The sequence below is a fragment of the Alligator mississippiensis genome, chromosome 14 (assembly GCF_030867095.1).
Source record: "Alligator mississippiensis isolate rAllMis1 chromosome 14, rAllMis1, whole genome shotgun sequence".
Lineage (NCBI taxonomy): Eukaryota > Metazoa > Chordata > Crocodylia > Alligatoridae > Alligator > Alligator mississippiensis.
Window position 1 is genome coordinate 41,242,467 of NC_081837.1, and position 25,937 is coordinate 41,268,403.

Here is a 25,937-nt window from a genome sequence, read left to right on the forward strand (position 1 = left end):
CCCGCCCCGCCGCGTTGACATCACCACCGCCCAATGGCTGCCGCGGCGGCCCAGCCGCTATTGGCTGTGCGGGCCGTGACGCAGCGCCGGGCCCCGCCCCCGCACGTCTTGGGGCGGGTGACGCGCGGCGGCCGCAGCCAATAGCAGCGCTGCGGGGGCGGGGCGCGGCGGCTCACGTGGCGCGTGCGGGGGCTGCGCTGCACGTGGGGTCGCTTATTGCCTGGCCGGTAGCGGCAGATCCCTGCTCTTTCCGCCGTGTGTCTTCTCAGCGTGCCGGACTTTCCAAACCTATCCCACATGTAAACGGGTCTGCACCGCGTCCGGAATGCAGCGCTTCAGGCGCAGACAGACGCGGGGCCCTTAGGTCAGGAGTGGGCAAAATGCGGCTCGTGGGCACCTAAAAATGTACAGAATTAATACTGATGAAGGGTTTTTGAACCCGAAAGCTTGCTTAATAACCATTCTCCAACCATTTGGGTTGGTCTAATAAAAGATAGCACATTCACCCAAGCATCCTGGTCTGCCAGAATGAATCCTGGTCGTTGTGCAGCCCCCGATGGCTTGCCGAACTCGGTGAAGGGCCCTCCACCCAAAATAATTGCCGGCCCCTGTGTTAGGTGCTTTGCAGAAGGGATCATTGGAAGCGTGTCCCAGCACCTGCACAAAGGGGCTGAGGTTTTTTGCAACACGAACAGCGGTAGTCGTGCGTCCTGGCTTCCAGCCCTGCGCTCACCTTTCAAACATTAGCGATGGGGAAAGAAATACATTTGCATGCTCGCACTCAGCTGTTTTGTAACAAGCACCTATGCAAAACCCTAACCCGGTGACTCCTACTCGAGGTCAAGAGCTTATTGCTCATTGCCGCGGAGGATTTTTTTTCTCTGAATGAAAGAAACCAGCTTCTCTGATTCAGATGTTTTTCTTTTTTTTTTTTTTAATCATCGATGGAGCCGGGGGCCGGTTGTTGTTTTTCCTTCCTGCCTTTCCTTTCCTCCCAGGAAATGGTCAATGGCAAGTTATTACCCAGAACTGATTACGTGATCCCCGGCTTTGTGGCTTGGATACAGATCTGGAACCAATAGTCTTTGTGACACGTGTGTGTGTGTGTGTGTGTGTGTGTGTGTGCATGCACACGTGGGTGGGTGTATGTGAGTGTGTGTGTAGGGGGAAGGCACAGGAACTGCTTCTAGCTTGCTTCCCCGCACACACAGTGAGTCAAATATTACTAAAACTACTGACTTCATCTCTCCAAATAAAGCAGCCGAGATACTCAAGGTTCAACCCAGCCTGAGGCAAGAGCTCTGCTTGTCTAACTTTCTGCCCCTCTGCTCGGGGAATTCAAAGCTGTTTTTTTACACAGGGAGCTCTTTTTTCCCCCTTTAACCTATTTTGGACAGTCATTTTGGAAAATGAAACTGCTACGTGCTTTTCCCTGGCCCTGGCTGGATCCAGCTTTTTCTACAGCTCTCCCTGACTCCTATCACTCCATTATCTAGCTTTTCCTCTTCCTAATAGCAATGGCATTAAAAACCCCAATGCCTTTCAGGGCTGAGGAAATTCAGATCTGGATCCAGCTCCAGCTTTGCAGTTTGGTCCCAACCCACCATTTTAGACGCATGCTGCCGTCGCCTGGCATGAGAAATGAAGGCTGCTCTGTTGAAACTGTGTGTACATGTTTGCTCCTTCTTGGCATGGGCCAGCACGAGGCTGTCGGCCTCGTTAATCTGGAAATGCCAGGGAAGTGGGTGTAGACTGTGATTTTGAAAATCAGCCGTGGTGCAGGCAAACAGTTTAATCTAGCAACGTGGCTGCTAATGTAAGTGTTAATATAAACTCTCAGCAGCTGAGAAAGTGCCCACGTGGCTCTGCTCTGTCACCCACAGGCCATTAGCTTGTTAAGCTCTTTGCTGGCAAAAAAAGGTGCTATGAGGTGGGGACTTGAGTGCCCACATGAGAGGCGGCAGCTGATGCTGGGGCTTGCAAGCAGAGTTGGTGGCACTGCTGTCACTTGTTTTGGGGAGAATACTGCTTCGTTGGAGGGGAGTTTGCTCCCTCTCTTAGACACAGGCCATGTTCATAACCTCAGGCTGAACACTGGGCATCTGGAGAAGTCAAACCTTGTCACCAAACCTCCTGGGTTCACTGAAGTCAATGGGCTTGGAGTACAATGGGATCAGACTGTGCACAGCCTGTTGCCATTGTCATCTCACTATCTTTAATGTATACGCTTTCCACTTTACAGATGAGGAAAAGGGGCCCACAGACACTCGTTCTCCCAGGATAAGACAGGAGGTCCGTGGCACAGGGGGCCATAGACCCTCAGTCTACCATGTCCCAGTTGAGTGCCCTGACCACTAGGTGATCCTCCCCCTCAGACTGAAACCCCAGCTCCTGGGACGGAGGAGGGCTAGAACCCCCGGCCAGTCTCCAAGCGGTGGGTCCGTCTGTAGGTAAGATGCAGCCTGGTTTTGTTCTGTGCATCTTACCCCCGGGACCTGTTTCAGCACTGCTTCCGTTTTGGTCACCTCATGGACTGAAGCTGTACATAATGGAGTGACGCAAAGAAAATAAGTGCATCCATCTCCATGGATTTATTCAAAATGAAAAGACCAGCCCAACGTTTTGGAGCCTCTCCTTGCTCAGCTCTAACGCCTCTTTACAATACTTCACTTCCAGGCCAGGGATAGTGCTGGAGCTGGGCTCTCAGCAGAGCTCCACTGACTGAAGATCCACCCGGCTGTCGCTTGCCAATACATCTTGTTACGCGCTACGTGGTGCTTTATGGACACCTGGCGCCTGGTGTTTCCGAGGGAGCTGAGCACTCGCAGCCCCTGCTGACTCCAGCAGGAGCCGGGGCGGGGGCTCACACCGCTCCTCTGAGTTTTCACTCCTTGCTCGTTCAGAAGCCGGAGGAACAGGGGTGCACAATCAGAGCTTTTCACTAATGCTCACAACCCCCTGTTGCGAGATAGCAAACTATGAACCCTACCGTACAACTGGAGAAACCAAGGCACCGGCAAGTGCAATCACACCGAGGCCTCATAAATCCATGTCACGCTTGAGACTAGTCCTGCCTCTGCTTTTATGCCTTTGCTACAAAATCATTGTTTCCCTTCCGTCTGAATAACCCTGGCTCTCAGGCCTCTTTGTTCCTCCTCATGTCTGCACGCATTTTGGAAGTCCACGTGCCCAGCCCCATCACGCTCCCCACCAAATGCAAAAACAAGCACACGCAAGTGTGACCTCGTCTAATGGCGACCCAGCCAGCTGCAGGCTCAGGAAGTGGAAGCATGAAGGCAAACCCCCCTGAGATGAAAACACCAAAATAGATAAAATCCAGCGGCTGCACTGACGTGCAGAGATCAGAGGGGCAGGAGGATGAAAAGGCAGGAAATGGGTTTCCAATTGCTGGGCAGCAGGTACCAAAGGCAGTGGAGTGCTTTGGAAAGGAAACAATTTACAGGCTGGCCCTGCTGGATCACAGCAGATTAAGTCCCCGCATTTGACACCAGCTGCACCATTTTTACTGGTAGTAACTTGCAACCCCAGAGGGCTGAATTGTGCAAAGGCTTAGTAATGGCCTATGGAGTTGCTCATGTCTAACTGCAGGACGGTGACACCAATGGAAATCCGGTCCATTAGGCTGGCGATGTCCAAACATAAAGCAAGTAACTCCCTGCCCTGAAGAGTTTCCAGTCTGCAGAGAAGACAAAGGGTGTGTAGGAAGAAGAAAGCATAATTATCCCCATTTCAAAGACAGGAAACTGAGGCACAGGAGGATGAAACAATTTGACCAGGGTCACCTAGGAAACCGACAGCAGAGGGAGGATTTGAAACCTCATCCACTGAGTCCTAGTCCAGTGCCGTGGCTCTAACACCAGCCATCACCTCAAAACTGCTGGGCTGGATGCAGCCCAGGTTATTCGTGCCTGGGAATTCAGGGCTGGTAATAGCTGTGCAAGGAATGAGGCACAGCCAGGGGCTCAGCCTCCTTTGTGGGCCAGGTTTTAATACTAGAGATAAATACCACGGCAGCTTCCACTGACTGGCCACCTCTGCGGAGAAGCTATGGATTGAATGGGCTCTGGAGACCGACATACTCTGATGGGGATCACTCCAGGGAAGGAGCAATTCACGCTGGCAGAGAGCACGGTTAGAGGCTAGCCCGGATGCTGCCCTCTCTTGTGGTCACAGGGCCCATCCTGGACCCAGGGAACAAATGGAAACCCCCTCGCTTTCTTCACACAGTGGGGCCAGAGCCTCTGTGGGACACCCGCGCGCTGCCCACCTGCCGCTGCACACCAGCCACGTGAGTTTCCAGCGATGCTTCCCGCGCTGAAGCATGCAGGCAGGACGCGCGCTGCGGGCCCCCACTTCCTGCGTTCCATGAAGCCGGTGGTTCCTGTGTCGCAGCTGCTGACCCGGCGATAGCGCGGCCACCTGTCGTGCCAGAGTCGAGGACATGCCTGACATTTTTTGCCTCGTTCCGGATACAGCCTGGGAGCTCGTTTATATTCATAACACGGGCTGGAAAAAAGCGTTATCAGGTGAGCATGTGCTGGAGGGGCGGAGGGCCGGTATTAGCCAGCCTGGAAGCAACATCCGTCCCAATCACTCCTCTCTACCCACTGGACGGGGCTGCTACCACCACTCAAATTCTCCAAGGACCAGGGTTGGATTGACCCTTTGTGGTGGCCTGGGTCAGGACTAATGTTGGAGACAAAAGGAAAATCCTGAGCTGAGATAACATCCTTCTCGAGACCTTCCTGCAGGATCTCATCCTCCTCCTTCTGAAGCAGCCGCTGCTGGTCACTGTCCCCCAACAGATACGGCAATGTCTAGGGTCCTATTTTGTTCTCCTCCGATCCCCTCCACCTAACAGCGAGACGTCCAAATGACCCGTCTCACCCTTCCCATCTTGACCCAAGGGTCTAGTGAGCATCTAGCACGGCCCAGCACTGCTGTGCTAACAACTTGGTCATTGTCTACCGTGGTTCTGGAGCAGGGCGAGTCTGCGTGACAAACTGCACTTGGCTCCTTTGTTTCCAGCCATGTGTGTAGCCTCCTGGACACGGCTGTGTGTAAGCGCAGGTTGGGGCACAGTGTCCAGTGGGCAGCAGTAACACCCATGACTGAGTCTGATACAAAGCACAGGGAAAACTTGGCCTGAAAAGCTACCTGAGCAATGGTTGATGGCTTGGAGGTTGGCCCTTATGTGCCATTGCCGCAGGGCCTGAGCCAGCCCAGCCCGGCCCAAAGGTAAATCCATCACTGCAGCACGGCCCTTACTCTCCCCACTTCCCCTTGCTTCAGCCACCCCTCAATGCGGTAATTTCCCTTCCTGCTGAGAACGGGACATAGCTTCCTCTGGAGCCCGTCACCACCGCTCTTAAATCAGTCAAAGGGGTCCCTATTGAATGGTGCCGGGCACTCCCTTCCCTACCACGCTGAGCTCTTTATCTCTGCAGCCCCTGCTGTCCTGGAGAGCCATGAGACCGGATACTGAACCCAAGCCTCCTGCACAGCAGCTCCTGGCACATGTGGGCTGCGCCATGCTGTGCAGTGTGAAAGGTTTCCCTGGGGCAGCATTTCTGATGCATTTGCTAGCAGGATTTGCGCTCCATGTGGGGCCCTGCGAGGAACACCCCAGTCGTTCTCTGCATCTCGCTGCCTGTGGCATCCCACAGGGCACGATCATGTGGTTTCTAGGGGTACCATGGATAAGAGTATGAACTGGGGAACAAGGGATCAATGAGTGGCTAAAGCCTTGCACGTTGCTTGCTGTAACGGCTGAACAGCAGGACTGCAATGGCAAAGCAGAGGCATATCGGGACTGAGATGCTCTGACAAGAACATGTGTGTGGTCCAGCTCTGTAACACCAGGTGCTACAGCCCAGCACAGAGGGTTATCAGCAACGCTGCGTGTGGGACCTATTATCACTAGGCAAGGGCGCTACACACCGAGTGGGGTGTGAGCCCAGCGGCAGATGGGAGGCCCATCTTTGGGCCAGCAAGAAGCACCGCAGGCCAGAAATGAGGGGTATCCACCAAGCTGCACGCAAGGAGGCCTGCCCTGGAGCTGCCTTGCCAGGGCTGAGGCTGAGCAGAGGCACCCACAGCACCCACCTGAGAAATTGGTTTTGCACGTGTTGCCATTTACCAAACACAGTGGCCCTGGGAAGAGAGTGCAAGAGTCCAAGGCAAGGCTGGAGGAAACGGCTTTGTAAACACCCTGTTCCTGCCGGTTCCTCTAGCTCCATGCTTGACAGGCATGAACTCTCCCAAGTCACCCGGCGCTCAAAATAAACTAAGCCCTTTAAAATAGAAGGCAGCAAATGAGCTTTCTTTAGCAGATGCAGAGGTGGAATCTGACCTTTCCTTAGCTGCGCTGCACTCGGCCCCCTAGACTGCAGGGCAACCTGGCCGAACAGGGCAGCTCTCTCCAGCCGGGGTCTGGTGGAACTAAACAGAGCACCAGTTTTGGCAACGGCTCTCAGAGGACCGACATCTTTGTGGACCTAGGGGAGAAAAAGCAAGGCTGTTTTAAGTGAGGAAGAGGAAACCTTTAGTTAGGTCCCACTGAATCACAGCAGTTTGCAGTGTGCTGAGACTGGATACAAACTGCAAAGTTCAGCCCTGGATCAGACCTCTCCCAAGGTCTGTGCGTGCTTGGCTCAGGAGTTCTGGCTTGGGTCCATCGTGCTGTTGGATCTCAGAGCCCGTCCTCTTCTAGAACAGCATGTGGTGACGCCTTCTGCATTAGGGGCTCCACCAACACTAGCAGCCTAGGCTTCTATGCCACCGTTGAAACATTACACTTTTGTAATGGGAGGTTGTATTTGATCTGACCAGGAGAGGCCAATGCATAGTTCTTATGCTGCATTTTAATTAAAACACCAGTTAGGAGGGAGACATTTTAGGAAGGCATGGAACAAACCCATGGGAGATGCAGCCTGGGGTAGAGATTTGTTCTACAGGGCAAGACGTACGGTTTTCTCACGGATGTGTCACCCTATAAAAAGTTAGGCAGACTAGCAAGACATGACAGTCTATGTAGCACTGTAAGGAGGCCTGAGAATAGGAAGGGGCAGCCCTGACCACTGGGAAAGTCTGAGGTGGCAGGGATACAGAGCGGGCAGGCTGTGCAATGGGTTTCTATTGCAGACTTTCACTAATAGGTGCTTTTGATGAAAGAGTGGCAAAAGCAGCCAGTTGGGTGGTTTAGGGTTACAGCACAGCTCTGCTGAGCAGTTATCCAGGGCAGCGACACAGCACGATCGCAGGGCTGGAGACTGTGTGGCGAGGCAAAGCTCGGTGGCACGTAATCACGTGGCACCTGCCAAGAGCAGCCCTGCCTGCCAGCGTGCTTTGCCCTTTGCTTTCCTCCTCAGCAGCACAGCACACCTCACTGGCCTTCGCTTCAGGATGTAACCCCCCCAGGACAGCCGCAGGGTGCAAGTCTTGCCCTGTGACAGGAGACCGGGAAACGTACAGGACGTTTTCCCGTCCAGCTTTCAGCAGGGCTCTTTTGCCTCCGCTACAGGCTGCAGGTGGTAAATCCCCTCCTGGCGACCAAAGGGCATCATGTGCTGTACAATAGCGTGACCTGAGCCAGGATGATGCAAGGCTGCAGTACTCGGTGTTCGAGTCAAACCCGAGCAACGAGCTGAGGCGTTCAGAGCATAGAGACTGGAGGGCGGGGGGGGAGACAGATACCTGCCAGAGGAACCTCTCCGCCTCTGTGCACACTTTTCCCTCATATAGCAAACTTGGCTATTGCCATTGCAATGAGAGAAAGTGTGTACGAGCCCAGTAATGCTGCCATCCCCACAGGAAAACCAGCAACAAGGCAACTGAGCCACTCCAGCATTCATGCCGTTATGATGCATGGACTGAGATTAAACAGAGTGGAAGATGCAAATGATTTGCTGCCCAGTTGTGTGTATTTAGGTGTCATTCTTGCCCCAGAAACTACCAATCAAAGGCAGTTGAAAATGAACAAAGTCGATTCTCCACTACAGCTTTCAGCATCCCTTAGGCACGCTGTGCTCCCTGCATACATCAGCTTGATGGCCTCTTCCCTCCTTACACTACAGTGCTTTTATTTCTGATGTACAGCAGCGTGGGAGGGAATGAAGACCAGCAATTTCCAGTCATTAGAGCATGGGTGGCAGACTTTTCCCCAGGACCTGAAATGATTTGGCACTGAAGCCTGCCCACCCCTGCAGCCGAGTTCCACCTCCATCCTTTGGACACGAATATGTGCTGTGCAGCGTCCAAAGTCTTCTCAGAAGTCTGGCTCAGCTGCTTTGACTTCCCCAAGCCCGATTAACATTCCACCTAAAACAGAGCTATTTGACTTTGTCTCATGTCTGCTGAAAACTGACCAAATCCTGGGGGAAAAAAAGTGCCTGGCAGATAAAGGGCCCACAGGCTGCAGTTGGGGCCAGGAGAAGCAAAAGGCTACTTAGGCTTAGTGAAACCTCCACGCTCTCTCCATTCCTTTCTAAATAAAGCAAAGGAGACACGCTCAACGTCGTCCCCTCCAGGGAACCTTTTGCCCCTGGCTTGAAGTGAAATAGCCCAGTACACACACAGGTGTTCCCAACAGGCACCCTGGTCAACATTTGGATTGGACTTTCATCAAGCTTGGTGAGCAACCTGGCAGGCCTCTGCTGCACCTCTTAAGAGGAGGGCAAGTGTGGATGGGAACCAGTAATGTACTAATTCTCCAGAGCACTGGTTAGTGCCCAGGTTACCCGTCTTGTTGAGTTACCAACCATTCAACGGTCTTAAAACACAACCCGACATATTTCAAGGGCCTTGGGGATTTCAGGAAAAAGGTTACATCATTTTGGATGATTAAGATGGAAGGTGAAGAGACGGATCCCACTGCTAAGCTGGCATCTCCAGGTTTCTTCTCCAAGTCAGATGAGTTCAAGCACTCACAGGCAAACTTGACCCTTGGCTTCTTGCTAGCTGACTCAGCAGGGGTGGGGCTGTTGAGTCCCCTAGGACCCTCCGACTTGCTCAAGAATAAAATCCTGCTGGCTATTTAGACAGATGCTCAAACGTTGATGAAAGGAGTAATACAGAGAAACGGCAGTTAACAAAAGCTCTGTGTCGGGAGGAGGTCGTCAGAGACTAAGGCCAGTTGGAAAAAATGTGAGAGTTTGTTTTGATGGAAATTTTTTCAGCTAGCTCCAGTAGCAACCCAGGTGTGCAAGTGATTAAAAACAGGGAGGAGATGAACCTTGTCACACCAATTAGGCAGGTTGGACTATTAAAGAAGGACCGGAAAAGAATCAGTATTCCTTTTTTTTTTTATTTGTTTGATGTGATTTCAGTCTCACATTGGAACAATTTTAGTAAAGCCATTGTGCAAATAAGGAGAGACTGGTAAGAAGGAAACAGCAGCAAAAATTATGTTGTCATTGCTCAGTGCTTTCCAAGTGACACGTCATTGTACCGTACTTAATTCCATTATGTTTTGCAACAAGAGTTTAGAGAAGAGCAATCGCACATCCCAGTGTACAACTCAAACCCTTAGAGAGAGATGCGCACAGCCATGGCCTAGTAGAACACAAAAAGGTTTTCTTTTGTTTCTAATACTGCGTAGCCTGCGCCTTAGTGCAAAAAGTGGCTTTGACCCTACTTCCGCTTACAACAGTACCTGGGTCAAATTTCCCTCTTTGCAATGGTTTAGCTGATTAATCATGGCAATTTTAGCTTGTGAGAACATCTTTGCAGTAGTCCAAGAGGAGGGTGCTTCATCCTTGTCTCTGCTAGCACTATTCGGGAAATCTCTCTCCCATGCAGGGGACCTCAGGGTTATGGGAAGGGCTGGCGTGCTTATGTAGACTCAGCTTTCCTAGGCTTGGGAGCTGTCCAGAGAGGCTCCCAAACCCAGTAATCTCCACTGCAGTGGAAGGGAATAGAGAGCACTCTGCATCTTAAAGAATCAAGCTCTCGGACAGCAAAAGGCGAGGTGAAAAGAGAATGGTACCTCATACAAACAGATTCAGTGGAAAAGGAAAATGCCTCCACAGACCATTTTGACCAAATTTCCTTTTAAAGCATCTAAGTAACTCAAAAGATTGCAAGAGTGCAAAAGAAATATCTAACACTAGATCCACCGGCAATTAAAACTACGTAATTTGATCTTCTGCAGCTTGTCTTAAATTCTAAATTTGCAAACTGCAATTTTTGCAGGTGCCTAGTGATTCTGAGACACTGCACAAAGAATTTTTCAACATGTAGTGAGGATCCACCTCGGGAAGGCAGGCACTCCTGGCCAGGTCTCATGTACACAAAAGCACTGGTTGTTTGTGAAAACCTTGGTCACACTACAAATAGATAGAAAAGGGCTCTGGGTATCCCAAGTGATGTATCCATCACTTGAGCTTTGCTCCTCTGGGTTTGTTGTAGTGTTGCTAGCACTTTGTGTATTATATGACACTGATTAAGGATTAAAATGCACCACAACTCAAGAAAAATGTTACCAATCAATGGCCTCACAGCGGCAGGAAAAGTCTGCTTAGAAACAGCAAAGCAAGCTTGCTGAGGCACCAGGAGCATCAGAAAACATGCTCCATTGCCATGCCGCTTCCCCAGAGCATGCACTATTGGAAATTTAATACTGTTTTATGCTGGACAATATGAAGATTATTAATCTGCTACAGCTCCACTGTGCAAAGTGCTGAATGCCCGCAGCTTCCGCTGCCCCTAGGGTCGACTTCTTGCAGAACCAGAGCCTGACACTCTTAAAAACATTTCTGTAGCTATGCATTTGAAATGACGTTCATCCCTGTCACCACTCCCATCCACCTTGAGGCTCACTTGGAGTACGGTTTAAGCACTAAGAACTGGAATTAACTCAGCCTTAAATGGTGTACAGGCCTTGTGCTAGCCTAGTGCAAAGAGGTGAATTTCAGCGTGTGCAAGAGTGGGAGTTGTATAACCCAAGTCCCTGCCATCCCAACATTGATGATCCTCCTTCCCTGCTGCTTTTGTCTCACAGCTCGTGGGTGCTTAGATGCGGTTTTGGAAGCTTATCAATATCCGAGTTCTGAATCAGCTGAAAGAGGAATTCCACTTGTTTCTCATAGTCTTTGACTGAGATCCTTTCATTCCACCCATGAATCCTGTTTAAAAAGACAAGAGTATTTTTCATTCCACTATGCAGAAGCAAATTGGATGCCGACTCCCTGTTCACTTCATAAAGGTTCAGAAATGTTAGGATAACAGAAGAAATAAAAGGAAGGGCATGGGAATTCCCAAATACAACCCAGCTCCCTGCCCTGACAGATCACAGGCCCTTGGAGTCCCAGCACCCTTGGAGCTCCTGGGCGCTCTACTCCCACAAAAGTCACAACTGAGAGCCAGCAAACAAGCAAGCTTCCCGCCTGGCAACATCTGGCTTTAGCACAGCTTTCTTCCAGCTTCACAGAGTTAATGACCTGAGGGTGCAGCGTGCGTCAGAGATGGAAATATGCATCTTTAACACGGCCTGACATATCCCAGAATCGTGCATGCAATTCAGGCAACGTGAGACCACCACACAAGTTCTGCTGAGCACCATGAAGCGTATTTGAGCCAGGTATGGTCTGCATTTTAATTAAAAGAAGGATAGGAGCTAGCTCTCTCCTCACTGCAGTTATTGCCCTGTACTTGTATACCACACTGGCCTGCAGGAAATGGCTGGCCTACACAAATCTCAAATCCTAGGCCAAGGTATACATGGCTGGTTTCCTACTCTTGCATAACACACATTGAGGTTCTTTGACTACAGGACCCACCCCAGAAAGCCTCTCTGCTTGAAGCATACGATACCTGGAAACATCATCCGCTTTCAAGACCACAGGGTTGAAGCGATAAATGGCGTCCGTGAGGTTAGTGAAATGCCTGCTGTCCGTGTTTCCAATACAAACGCCTGGAAAACAAATCCACGGGTTTACTATGCACAAACACAACCCATCAGCCGCCCAAGCCTCTGCTATCAAGGAAAAGATTCAGCCGATTGTGATGTTACATCTCTCAGAGCCCAAAGCACGATGCCCAAAAACTCCCTCTTAAAATTAAGCCTGAAAAACATACGTTGAGATGAAGAGCACCCCGCTTTCTCTCGGTGGTGAGAAGAGCAGAGCACTGCAACTTATTGGTTTCAACAGGAACTATGGTACTTGGTATCGGTCAGGAACACAAGCGATTTCAAACCTGAAATCCTCACCCCACCAATTTTAACTGCGAGACTGGGGCTTCAGATCATAAAGTACAATACAACAAAGGTTTGCCAGTCATGGAAGCACTAAATGAAGAGCCTGCCCCCACTCCTCACATCCCTGAAGAGATGTGTGTATGTAGAGAGTCAATTCAAGGTTCATTGTTTCCCACAGCTTCCTGTTTGCTTTTTTACTTCCACCCTTAAAAAAAAAGTTTTAAGTAGAAAGATGGAACCTAACAGAAGAGGAAAAAACAGCTGTTTCCAGTCATTAACAGCTGGGGTGGAGAAATATACAGAAAGTGGAAACAAAGCAACTGGGAGGAGGTAGGTGGCTGGAAATGGGAGAGGAAACAATAATCATTGCCTGTTTGGTGTTACCTGGAGCTATGCTGCTGACATGTGGGAAAACATCCATTATGGTTCTTCGGAAAATCTGGACTCCTAAGGCCTGGTCATCCCAAGGGCTGATGGGGAGCGGGTCAAAAGCCTCAGTTACGGTTATCTCCACTCGGTCATCATCAATGGTGTCTTTGACTATCTCTAGCACCTAAAAACAGACCATGAGGAGCATGTAAGTGAAGAGAACGAGCGAGTCTCCCTAGTTTGTGTCAGTGTGGGCACCGGCTACCCGGCCAGCCTTGCAAATCATTTCCAGCTATGGTTCCAAAGAACGGAGTCAGGACAGGGAGCCTGCAGCACTTAAGGGAGGAGGTTGGTTTTCCCATTTCCAATGGCCTGTTGACATTAAAGGTTGAAGTGTTTCCATGACCATCAGTTGCAGGTCACTGCCTTAAGGCCTCGCTTGGCCCCTTCAAAACAGCTAGGCATGTGTCCAAGGAACACCCTACTAGCTGGCTGAGACAATTCAAGGGAATGAAATACAGAAACTACTTGCAGCAGGATAAGGATGCATCCAGAGCAATAGGAGCTGATGCGACTTACAGACAAGCTATATGTCTCCTACTGGCTGGGTATGCCAGTCCTGCTCAAGCATGAAAGAATGCTACCTTCTAGTGACCGCTACTCAAAGTAAGTCCTAATACTACTGCTACATGACCATGCATTGCTCTTCTGAAGCAAGAGAGTGACTCCCAGAGTCAACTCCATACAACTACATGGTGGCCTTCCAGACATGGTCCCTTCTCCTGTCCTGCTCTATATTCGGGCAGTAGCTGGAATCCAGAGAAAGTCTCCAAAAAGAATTGGCCGACAACAACAAAAATCCCAGCCAAGCAACCCATTCTTCCACATGTAAACCAACCCCTTAGGGCAACCTGCAAACATGAAAGCAGAGAGCTGGCCTAACTGGGATGAAATTCCCCTTGGAGGTAAAGCCAAGTTAAGAAAAAGCCACAGTGGAAAATACACCGAGTACACACGGGAAGAAAAGCATTAGATAAACCACACTGAAAAAAGGAACACTTCCTTCCCCTCCAGTTCCATCTTGGGGATAGATAGTGATAGCCTTCTGATGAAGCGCACCAACAACATTAAGAACTAAGTTACTCTCAGACAGCAAAGTGCCCCATCACTCAGGAATTTCCAGAGGGCAGCCAACACTTTCTTTGTAAACAGGGAGCCAGCAAAGACCACACCGGCTCACATAATGCCTGCAAAACTTTTAATTACCCGAAGCATCTAAGTTGTATTTTAAAGGAATCTTATGTAGAATGCATTACAAAAATTAAATCTAGAGGCAGTCTATGGATGTGGCAAGACTAAAATAAGGAGGAAAGCTTGTAATAGCCAGATCAGCCAACAGCCATCCATTTAAAAAAGTACAGGGACATAAATTAAGACAGTAACCAATATCAAGGTAAACCAGATAAAACGTGAAAAAACAACATAGCATATAGGCAGTACCTCAGCAACCTTCTGGGCTGGGTGGATCCGAAAATTCACAGCTGCACTGGCCAAGTGTGGGATGACATTGAACTAGGTGGGGAAAAAAATAGATTCAAAACAGAGAGGAAGGTACAAATCGTTACAAATACACCAGTTGTGAAACTGAAAGTGCAGTATTACTTTATCCTAATCAAACGGCTTAAACTACCACTTCAGAGCTCACAGAATAAGATTCCCTCCTGCTGTCACTGACAACAATGCACCACCTTTTTACCATGCTCCAAGTGTAAAGCAAGGAAGGCCAAGCACGAAGGATGGCCAACCACGGGCAGCCTCCAAGTGTGGCAGGCAGCAGATCAGGGAGGGGGCAAGCAGCACAGCAGCAGCTTGGGCAGGGAGCAGTCAGATCAGGCAGGGGAAGGGGGCTGAAGTGACACTTGGGGAGGGGACAGGGCTTAATTTGTGACATGCCTGACAAAGTTTGCCCCCCACACTTGTGTTGTAAATGATTGATATACATAGTTTACATAAGTTACTAAGAGGAGCAATGGAAGCCAGAAATATCAAGAAGGAAGTTACTTCCCATCACCTTCTGTTCCCAAAAATTTCTCTTTGGGAGAAAGGGCTTGGTACATGTTTTTCTTAAATAATTAACTTCATTTTAGCCAACGAGTCACTGGCCAAAAAAAAGAAAAGAAAAATCTACTGCTGTCAGAGTCCACTTCTTCAAACACCCACCAAGCATGACAAATGCAAGCAACCCAGCAGTTTACATAGAAATCGAAAATATGCGTTTTTCACAAGACAGCTATTTTAGACTTCTTTCGCTAAACAAAGTTAATCTTTGCAAACAAGAAGAGAAAAAATGAAAGGAAACATTTTCGCCACTTGGCGTCACTGTTTCACCACCATAATCTATAGCCAAGGGATCCTTCCCAAGAAAATATTTACTCAGAGATGCGCAAAACAGCTGGATTAATTCCTCCCGTCTTGTGTTCCAAAGATACGGTTCTCAGTCTTCTTTGGATCATGGCATCTGATTACCAGGATTAAGACTGGAGCATGCCATTCTGGGATGCTTGCTCTAACCCCACTGTGGAGCTTAGGGCTGCAGTAAACCACATTCTTGGGATTATGAGACCAGGGTCCTGCTTTTACCAGGAAACTGCAATGCTGCAGACAGTGGTCACACCCAGGTCTCAATCATGCTTTGTATAACATTGTTGACAATGTGTGTATCTTGTCTACATTACCATTTAAACCACTTTCAAAGGCTGATTTACATGACAGCTACTGTCAGAATTGGAGCAAGTTTCTATTGTAGCTAAGGCCAGCTGCACTACAAATCAGAGTGAAACTGGTAGCGTCAGAACACAAGCGCCACTGAATTTATCACTCAATGTAAAAGGGGGAGTAGTGTGCTGTTCTTAACACAGGTGGTAACCGTCATTTTACATAACTTGGATTATCTTCTCATACCAAACAGAAGATGAATAAATGCAACATGAAGCTACCTTAATTCCTGCCTTGAAAATAGTAAGCGCTGTTGTAGTTCGAACCATGCTATTACCAGTGGGCTTCCGCTCAATGATTCTGCACAAAAATAAAAGAAGAAAAGTATTTATAAGGGACAAGAATGACAATGTAGTTGAGAGACAGCAATGCATATGTCAGTCCAATCTGACAGAGGAACTATAGAACAACTTCCTTATTACTTAATTTGGCTACGAAGCATTTACCTTGCCTCAACTGTGAGAGCTGATTTCTTGGGAAGAGCAGCCCATTGGCAAGAGAACTAATGGAGTGATGTCTCCACAGGGATGTAGGTCCCCACATTTCAGGGGAAGAAAGACTGAAATGTTGAGGAGAGGATGGGTTTCCTTACCTGCTAACAAGAGGTGAAAACAGCCACAGATTTTTCATGACGATATTGAGAGGAAATGCAAACTGGAAGAAAAGATGAGAAGGAAATCAAGAAGCTATAACAAAGCAAACGTCAGCTTTTGATATGAAAGTGATGAACTACTGCAATTTAGCAAAGGCTTCTGTTATTTTGCTTTAACCAGGGTCAGGAAGTCCCTCGACAAAGGTCGTATGTCTGAGATGACTCTGCATTAACTAACGAACGTAGAGCTACTGCTCACTCCTTACCTCGGAAGCCAGATGCTCAAACATCATCAGTTCAGGCCCGTAGCCGAACAGCCTGGGCATCGGATTCTTTTCCAGTCTACAACATACAAATGGGCATTTAAAATGTCAAAAGTGGTCATTTGACATTATACCAGAAACCTGGCTGCATTTTGGTAATTTGGGAATAGTTTTGATTCGTGAAAGCAGCCAATACTCAAAAAGGTGGCTGCCTCTCTTTTTGGTAGCAAATCAGGAGAGCAGCTTCGCTATGCACTTCCAAGGATTCTTGTCCCATCCAAATATTTTGAGGGTAGGGAAAGTGTGAGTGTTGGGGGGAGGGCAAGGATGCATACGGTTGGCTCTTTGCGGGAAGGAAGGGGTAAATAGGGATGTGGGAAAGTCTAGGAAGTGGTAGGCCTATCAGTTTGTTCTAGGCTCCTCTAAAACAGCACTCCTTCCCACCCAGCAATCAGTCAGTTCTGGGTCAGCTGGGACATAGGAGACGAGAAGAGCTCCATTGCAGATGCGCTCCAGCATGACTTCCTCCCCTGACCATGAACTCTCTGCCAGAGGTTGCTTATTTTTATTCACATCAGACCTGTAATCTTCAACATTTACCATACACAGGAAGGTGCAAAATGGCATAGAAAACTATAGAAAGCTGCCAGAAAGTTTGGCATATCAGTAGTTTAAGCAGCTTTTGCACAATCATCTGAGATCAAGTATGTTACCAATAAACTCTTACCTGGACACGGCTGCTGCAAGAATCCCAATACTTGTCTCCTTAGGAGGAGCAGATGAATGACCTGGATCTGATCTCACAGTGAGGTTCAGCGTGAGTGAACCCTTCTCTGTTACAGCTATCCTGATCATGAATACATACAAACATAAATTAATGCTATTTCAGATAGTCCTTAAACAAACACAATTCTTCAACGTTTGTAGCTAAGAGGAACTGCCAAGGTGTATTTTTAGAATGATATGAAAACACTGTTGCAGTTGCAGCAAAGGCAAAAAACATTTAAGGCCATATCTGTTCTAAGCATTGTAACCCAGGCTCTTTCTTCATGGAGGTTTCCCCATCACAGAGACAACACATAAGTGGAGCGTCATACCCTCTTTTGTTTCCATTTTGTGCCCTGGTACAACCCTGCTGATACTCCAAGTGTCTTGGAAACAAACTTCCTGTTAATGCAACAGGGCACTTCCTTGCTGAAATGAATTATTAGAGGTCTCTCTCTGGTGGTTAACCGAAGGGAGTGTACTTATCAAGCAGTGTTTTCTTAAAAAATACAGCATAGTAATCCTTATACGATGTCAAGAATGAGTTGATACCTTATTAAATGCGACTGCATTAATGTGTAAATAGATAGGCACTAGGTATTCCCCCAGGAGCTTAGCCCACGTGTTTGCCAATTTAAAAAATGCTCCTACGCCCAACAGCCTGACTATGGTGTTCCTTTTTGAGCTATAATCCTGCGTGGAAATCAGAATGCTTCTTATGAAAGCCAAGATACAGCTCTGGAGAAGGAAACAGATTAATGAAACCAGTAGTTTCACAATGAGATCTGATCCTTCTAGCAACTGTCCAATACTCCCTGTTCGCTCCACTTGTTTTGTTGCCATGCTGTCTCTCACAGTTCCAACTCCTCTTACAGTCCAGACGTCTCTACCCTGCTTTCATAATAATGACAAATAATTGAGCCTGGCTCATCAGGTGATATTCTACAGGATTTTAGAAGGAAATCCATGTATCTTTGGACAACTGCCTACCACAGTGGTAGAGAGAGAGGACTCATAACCCCCAAATTGACAAATTTTTCATTCTCACTCTCTTTCTAGACAAGTATTACCATAATAGTAACTTAGAAAAAGAACATGAATTGGGATCACAGTCCAGATGCCAAAGAAACTTGCGGTACAATAACATTAAGGCTAAGAAAGGAGTTGCCACTGACACCGACCAAAACCAAGCATCACTGGTGAGAAGGAAGTCTAAGCTAGTTTGGCAGGCAAGTGCTCCATGCATTAGCTAGGAGTGCCCAATGATTGCAACATTGAGGACTACAGTGGAAATCTGATGCACCACATGTAACTTGGTTAAAATAGAGTAATTCTTAAAGATACCACAATCATACTAATATTTACAAATACTTGTATTTTCAATAAGAGATGGACAGAAATTGCAATCAAATCACCAATAATAAGGTCCTACAGTTCAAGTGCTACATCACTGCTCAGGAGCAAGAGGGACACTGCAGATCACATCTTAGACATCTAGGTTTTGTGTTGCATTTCAGACACCTCTGCACCAGTGTAGACAAGCTGACACACTCATACTTACCCCCAGAGCCACGGATCACATTCACTGTGCTGAATTCTCTCCTTTCCTTACTTACAGAGCTACTGGAGACTTTATTCCCTCGATGACCCCATCCAAGATACCGCTTCCCTCATCTAGCAGGAAAGACAGTTTCACTCCTCTGGCTTGCAACAGCATCGCTATCTGTTTTCCTCCATCAAGACCAGATACCTGCAAGAATCCAAAGTAGAGGAATGGCCATACTGACCCACAGTAACTGTCCACTGAGTATAGAAGCCTGCCTCCAGGGGTGACCAGAGGTAGATGATGAAAGTGCAAGAAACCCCAGACTGAACAAGTATGGAATAACCTGTCCAAGGAAAGACGTTTCTCTCTCACCCTAGTTAACTGGTGGTTCCTAATGCTCTGTCAGCAGAGGGTTTACAGGTTTTTTTTGTCATTACTGAGCCAATAAAATCTTTTTATGACTTCAATGATCTCACACAATAGGGAGATCCCCAGGTCAGGGAGACATTGTTTAAAAGGGTATTTAATGTTATCTGTTAACATTTCTGGTCTTCCAGTTTCTCTTAGTCGGAGTATTATGAGAAAAGAGGAAGAGTTCCCTGACTTCCTCTGTATCATTCAGTCTGCCTCTGTTTTATAATCCTACAACAGTCAAATGCTAGTCTGGATTTCCACATTTTATTGATGTCCCCAATTTGGACTTTGGCTGTATTTTGACTACAAGACAAATAAAAATCATCCTGAAGAACAGCATCAATACACAGTGTTCCTTTTTGCTGACTATACCCTGATCTCCCTATCACTGAGAGCTGAGCTATGTAGGCTACTCAATTTAGTGTGTGACAATGCTAATGTGAGAAAAACTGCAGGGCCTTCCAAAGTAAACCATGCTTGAGAAGCTGCTGTAGTCAAGTACCAGGACAATGCCGATAACTGGCTGTCCTGATGAAACATCTATATTGAAGCAAAAGAGGGAAAGAGATGGATAGAGGGGAATACCTCTTCGTCGTGTCCAATTCCAATATAGAAAGATCTGCGCGGTCTATAGTTTCTTCTCAACAGGAATTCCAGGGCTTGCAAAATACCCTGTGTAACAGAAGCAGAACATTAATTACTGTGTCCTGCTACTCCCCAAGATTATTAAGGGCTATTCTATTTGCTAAGGAACAAAAAGATGCAAGAGAAATGTGGTGCATTCATAGCACTGAAGCAGGTTTCATTCTTTTCACTACTGTGTTGTGATTCCCATAGCTACTAGCTGATGATCCCCACAGCCTTTGGAAGACACTGCAACAAATGTCTTCACTCCAGGCTCAGTGTGCTACGAAATGTTACGGTATGGATGCACAAAACAGAATGGGCTTGATCCTGCTACTCCAAAGTAAAAATAGAAGGCTTCTGTCTAATAAAGGGTTTCACTGTCCAGTTACCTCTTGCTAGTGCAAGCAAATTCTTTATTTTAATAACCAGTAGCTTTAATTCAAAAAAGAAAAATAAAGGAAAACAAACACGGGGAATGAATGGAAGTGAATTTTGTAACCTAGGAACATCTATGTTTTTTCAGTCCCACCTGCTTTTTCAATCAAATATGGTTAATATCTCTTCATGGAAAAACATGTGTTGCTGCTGGCTTGTCAGCATTCATTTCAGCTCAGAAACTGCAATAGTTAATTATTGTTTAGTTGTTTAGTGGACTATTGCCCCTCCCTGTAGCCAAGAGGCACCAAGACAAAGTTCTCAGTCACAAGCTTTGGACTTATTAACTATTCACCAAATTGCAAACAAAAATGAAAAAAAAAATCCTTGACATCCTCAGCATGTAGGAGTCATTCGTATTTATTTTGTCTTAATTTTAGTTGTAATAGACTGGTAAACATGAGGCTAATTCATGAAACTAGAAATCTTTTCAAGACTTAAAGAAATCACTTTCCCTCCACTTCCTCCCCTAAAACACGAAACAAAACATAGGACATTTACCAATGATTGATACTTATCGTGTTTTGTTTCTCCAAAATTTACTGAATGCAGAAATTCTGTTCAAAAGCCGCAGGCCAATATGACAAATTGGGGGCGTATCTTTGTAATATGAAGGAAATTTCACCCATTTTTTAAGGACCAAATTCTGCCTCATTAAAAAAAAAAAAAAGAGAGGACTACCCAAAGATATATCTGACAAGACATTTAAATACTGTATTTATCAAGGAGTAAAAAAGCAACATATTTTTCCCTAGTTCACAAAAGCTCTTAAGTATCTTCTCTCCCTTCCTCTCTCCCCCTTCCCCTCCTATTAAAAGATCAATTCATAATATTCCTGTGAAGAGTGCTTGGAGGAAAGGGGTTGGTAAGTTCCTATTGATTCAGCATATTCTATTTAATGGGGAGTAAGGAAGAGAAAAACACGGAAGAGATTCATTTCTCCTCCATCTTGTTCAGCCTTTTCATTTTTCTAAAACAAGCTGACCGAGAAGACGTACTATGGCGGAGTTTTTGTTATCCAGCGTCCCTCGTCCATAGATGTAACCTTCGTCTTCCTCTGCCGAGAAAGGAGGGAACTTCCACCCCTCTTCCGAAGCTGGGACGACATCCATGTGTGCAAGCAACATGTAGGGCATGAGTTGGGGGTCAGAACCCCGAACAGTGAAGAGATAGCTGTACTCCCCAACAACCTCATGTTGAATGAACTCAGTAGAAAATACAGCAGGAAACACTGTTTAAAAAGAAATTTCAGAGAGGGAGAGAAAGAGGCGCACACGAAAATAAGCAAGGGTTCTTTCCATTGTACTCATACACTTTTGGCTGCATAGCATAAGCCTGCTTCTATTGAAGTCAATAAAATATTGCTGTTGCCTTTAATCCTATGGACAATATTTGGCATGCTGCAGGCACCACCTAGGCAAGCTTCCCTGTCACAGCAATCCCAATGAGTCTTAATCTGCAATGACAACCCTTGCTGAAATGGGAGTCATTATTCGTCACCACTGAAGATTTATTGTTGGTGACCATGACTGAATCTGCAGACGGCACTTGAACAGAGCCACCACCTAACTCTCAGAGCAGGGTCAGGTTGCATCAGGGCAGACCTCTATGCACTATCTACACCAGCATTTCTCAACCTGTGGGTTGCAACCCAAAAGTGGGTTGCAAGCATATGTGAAAGGGTCACGAACACACTTTAAAAATGAATCAACAAGCTTTAAAAATGGATGCTCATTTAAGAGAGAGAAACGTGGGAAACTGTGGCTTTTCCCTTATAGACTGGCAGAGTTCTAGCCTGCAAGGGGCTGCTTGTAGCTGATTGGGACCCTCTCGGCCCCACACACTGGAGGGCTAGGGGCAGCAGGTCAGGAGTGAGGGGCACTGGGTCAGGACTGGCCACTGATGTTTACAAATGGGTCCTGGTACAAAAAACATTGAGAACCACTGGTCTACGGCAGGGCTACTGCCAGTGGAGGTACTCTATACGTCTTGCTTTGCCCGTACAGAAACTAGTCTTCCCTGGAGAAAAATCAAGATGATACATACTGTTCCATTACACCGAGGAACTAAACCCTCTAGTCAGCTCTTTACCAATGGCTCTCACTCCCCAACTTTGTTATTAAAAATATATGCATTTAAAGTCCTGTACCTTTCTGAATATATTTCCCAAATTCGATCAAAGCTGTCGTATTTAACTGCTTTCGAAGGAAGGCCACTGTAGGAATTTTGATAGCACCTGAAATGAAAAGATTTTTTGACAATGAAATCAATCAGATGTAATTTTACCTTTTATTTTAAACGCCTTTAAAGTATAAACACCTCTGGATGCTTATCTTGCTGGGATCCTATGACCCCAGCTGACTTCCTGCCCTTCGGGCAGGGGGCTGGACTCGATCTTCCGAGGTCCCTTCCAGCCCTAATGTCTATGAAATCTATGTCTAGAGAGCTATGCGAGCAACCTAAAGAAAGAAATATTTTTCACCCATTACTTTTCCTGTCCAGTTCAGTCTTCTATGCAATACAGACGCATGGGGACATAATTCCCCATACTCCTCAGCACTTTCACATGGGATGGTTTAAAAAGCACATGGATGTAAGCCTTAAAGCAAATGCTACTGATTGGGACTAATAACTTCAACAGGATCTCTTGCTAATTATGCCTCTCTAATACTAACCGGTATTGAAAGCTAGCAAGTCAAATCCAATTTGGTAATACAACTGTAATTGAAACAGTTTATGTTAGAATATGCAGCAGTCAACTACATTTTAATCAATCTAGGAACATCTAGAAAAGATAAAAAAAAAAGTCTACAAAACAGAATAGCAGAGAATGAGTGATTGGGTCAGGCAGATGCACTAAAAAAACCCAACAGGGACTGAAGTGTAGCTGAAATGTCAACTAATACTCTGGAACATATTTTAGGATTAAAGAAAAAATAAAACCCAACGATAAGAAAAAGTATAACAGATGTTTATACAAAAGGGTAAGGAGCTAACAGCACAGCACAGTTTTACACAGCTCTGCCAATAAGCTGTGACTGTAACCAGCTGGCATGACTGCCCAGCAGGATGAAGGTGCCAACCACCTACATCTACTGGGTTTGAAAAGGGAGCTCTGAAGAGGTCAAGGACCAGCACTGAAGCCTGGGAGCTCTCAAATATTTCTTGTACACAGTAAGGCTCATATTTCAATAGAAAGATAACAGCACAGACTTCCTTGATGCTCAAACCTCCAGAGATGCTTGGACACCCTGCTCCCCTGTTGTCTCCCACTAAACCCACTCAGCTATTGAATGAAATTTGCTTTACGAGGTAGCTGTCCAACAGCAACCCAGAGCTGGGCAAAGCACTGCTATAATTTTGTCCCAACTGCATCAAGCTTCCACAAGTCAAACAAGGTTGCAGATAATCACCGGTGTGTTGCTATTTACTGAGGAACATAAAAATAAAGTTAGACCTATTGTATATTTTCATTTTCCCTTAACAGACCCATGGGATCAACAATGACGGTATACACTTGGAACAATTCCCACCGAGTGAAAACATTGCCACCTGCTAGCAAATCATCCCCGAGTTAGTGAAGCCTGGTGTTTACAGAACAGCCTTTGCCCACTTCAAATGGGGACTATCGCTTCACCCCAGCCTGCGACTGCAATCCTCATCTCATCTAGCATCACCCAGCCCCGAGACACGAACAGACCCAGGACAGGAAAACAACCCCGCAGTCCCCGGGGCAAACAGGGCAGGGAACGGCAGGCAGAGCGGCAGCCTGGAGCGGGGAGACCAGGAACACGAGGCAGAACAGCTTAGGTAGGGGACACACACTGGGGAGAAGAAAGCAGGGCAGGCAGGGAGCGGGAGGCAGAGCAGCAGCGTGGACGGGGAGTCCAGGGCAGGGAGTGGAAAGCAGTACAAAAGATTAGGTAAGGGAGCCCAGGGCAGGAAGCAGAAAGAAGAGTGGCAGATTGGACAGGGAATCTAGGGCAGGGAGCAGAAGGCAGAGCAGAAGATTAGGCAGGGAGTGGAAAGCAGAGCTGCGGATTGGGTGGAGAGTCTAGGGCAGGGAGCAGAAGGCAGAGCCACAGATTGGGCAGGGGGTGGAAGGCAGAGCAGCAGATTGGGCAGGGACTCCAGGACAGGGAGCGAAAGGCAGAGCAGCAGATTAGGCAAGGAAGCCCAGGGCAGGAAGCAGAAAGAAGAGCAGCAGATTGGGCAGGGGGTGGAAGGCAGAGCAGCAGATTGGGCAGGGACTCCAGGACAAGGAGCGAAAGGCAGAGCAGCAGATTAGGCAAGGAAGCCCAGGGCAGGAAGCAGAAAGAAGAGCAGCAGATTGGGCAGGGAGTGGAAGGCAGAGCAGCAGATTGGGCAGGGACTCCAGGACAAGGAGCGAAAGGCAGAGCAGCAGATTAGGCAAGGAAGCCCAGGGCAGGAAGCAGAAAGAAGAGCAGCAGATTGGGCAGGGAGCGGAAGGCAGAGCGGCAGATCGGGCAGGGAGCCCAGAGCAGAGAGTGGAAAGCAGAGCTGCGGATTGGGTGGGGAATCTAGGGCAGGGAGCAGAAGGCAGAGCCACAGATTGGGCAGGGAGCCGAAGGCAGAGCAGCACAGTGGGCGGGGAGTCCAGGGCAGGGAGCGGAAAGCAGTGCAAAAGACTAGTCAAGGGAGCCCAGGGCAGGTAGCAGAAAACAGAGCCGCAGATTGGTCAGGGAGTCTTAGGGCACGGAGCAGAAAGCGGATCAGCAGAGCGAGCGGGCGCCCCGCCCTTCACCTCGCAGCGCCCGGACCAGCTCCTGCTCGTCGAAGGCGGGTCCCGCCGCGGCGCGCGGCGCCCAGAAGGTGGGGGCGGGCGGCGGGTGCACGAGGCCGGCCCGCAGCAGCAGCAGCGCGACCAGCAGCACGAGCCCCACCAGCAGCCCCGCGCCGCCCGCGCCCGCCGCCCTCCGCCACCCCATCGCACCCGGCGCGCCCCTCGTCTCGCTCCGCCCCCGCGCCCGCGCCCGCCAATCACCACCGCGCCCCGCGGAGGGCTGGCCAATCGGAGCCCCGCCCTGCCCGCCCTCAGCGCAAGGCCTGCTGGGAGCTGTAGTCGCCTGAGGGCGCCCGGGTTGTTTCCCCTCAGGGGCCTCCCGCCACACTACTGAGAGGGAGGGAGGGGTGTGTGTCCCCCCCTCTGTATCGATCATATAGCTAGATATTTATAGGTATAGATATTTCTCTCCCTATATATATGTGTCTGTATATATATATATAGACATCTATGCACACACCTTGGCTCGTCCATCAGGTGCACCTCTGCCTCGCCTGCCCCGTCCCACCAGGCTTCAGAGGGACACGTCTCAGTCCCCGCAGACCAGCAAGCGGGTGGGCCGCGCCGATCTCCTGAAGCGACGGGGAGCTTGCCTGCCCCCACAGCAGGGCAGAGGAGAAGAGATCTTTAGGATAGAAAAAAGGAGGGGACCGAACCCCCATCTTCTCCGAAAGGACGGGGAGCTGGCTGTGTAGCAGAAGCCCGCTCGGGTCAATAGCACTGGTGAATTTCAGGGCCCAAAACAAAGGTCTCTGGCAGCGGAGCATTTTCTGAGTATCTCAAGTAATCTGCTCATGAAGAAACCCCGGGAATCGTAGGCACTTTAACGGTTCAGTTTTGCCGGGGGGGCCCTCAGATGATGGAAAATTTACACGTTTCACGTGACTCCCTGAGCCCCCAGACTCAGCCCCTCCACCAGGAACGAAGCCCGCTTTATCGGGCACCTTCGAAAGAGAAATGCAGGTGGCGCCAGGCCAGGCTGCTGCTCGGTGGCCGTCTCTTTGAAACCAGAGCCCTGGGGACCACGGGATTCGCGCACCTCGCACTCGAGCCCAAATTGGGACTGCAGCTGGGCTTCGAAAAACCACCACCTGCCCGTTAGGGAGGGCTGCATTAATCACCAGAATCGA

The 25,937-nt window shown here is 48.2% G+C and overlaps 1 protein-coding gene across 2 annotated transcripts; it reads right to left on the minus strand.

Annotated features, from left to right (window-relative positions):
* Positions 1–9,305: 9,305 nt before the first annotated feature.
* PM20D1 (peptidase M20 domain containing 1) lies at positions 9,306–24,967 on the minus strand. Of its 2 annotated transcripts, none has more exons than XM_059717720.1 (13): positions 24,769–24,967; positions 22,153–22,239; positions 21,002–21,234; positions 19,527–19,613; positions 18,598–18,731; positions 16,944–17,063; positions 16,220–16,295; positions 15,954–16,015; positions 15,583–15,661; positions 14,087–14,158; positions 12,602–12,770; positions 11,833–11,932; positions 9,306–11,144 (listed from the first exon to the last, which is right to left on the minus strand). In XM_059717720.1, exons 1-13 carry the CDS (start codon positions 24,950–24,952, stop codon positions 11,015–11,017), a joined length of 1,533 nt encoding a protein of 510 aa, XP_059573703.1. In that variant the 5' UTR covers positions 24,953–24,967; the 3' UTR covers positions 9,306–11,014. The 2 variants fall into 2 exon arrangements, with proteins under 2 accessions (XP_059573703.1, XP_019332868.1); XM_019477323.2 differs by lacking the exon at positions 24,769–24,967 and adding an exon at positions 23,537–23,564.
* Between the last annotated feature and the right edge of the window lie 970 nt (positions 24,968–25,937).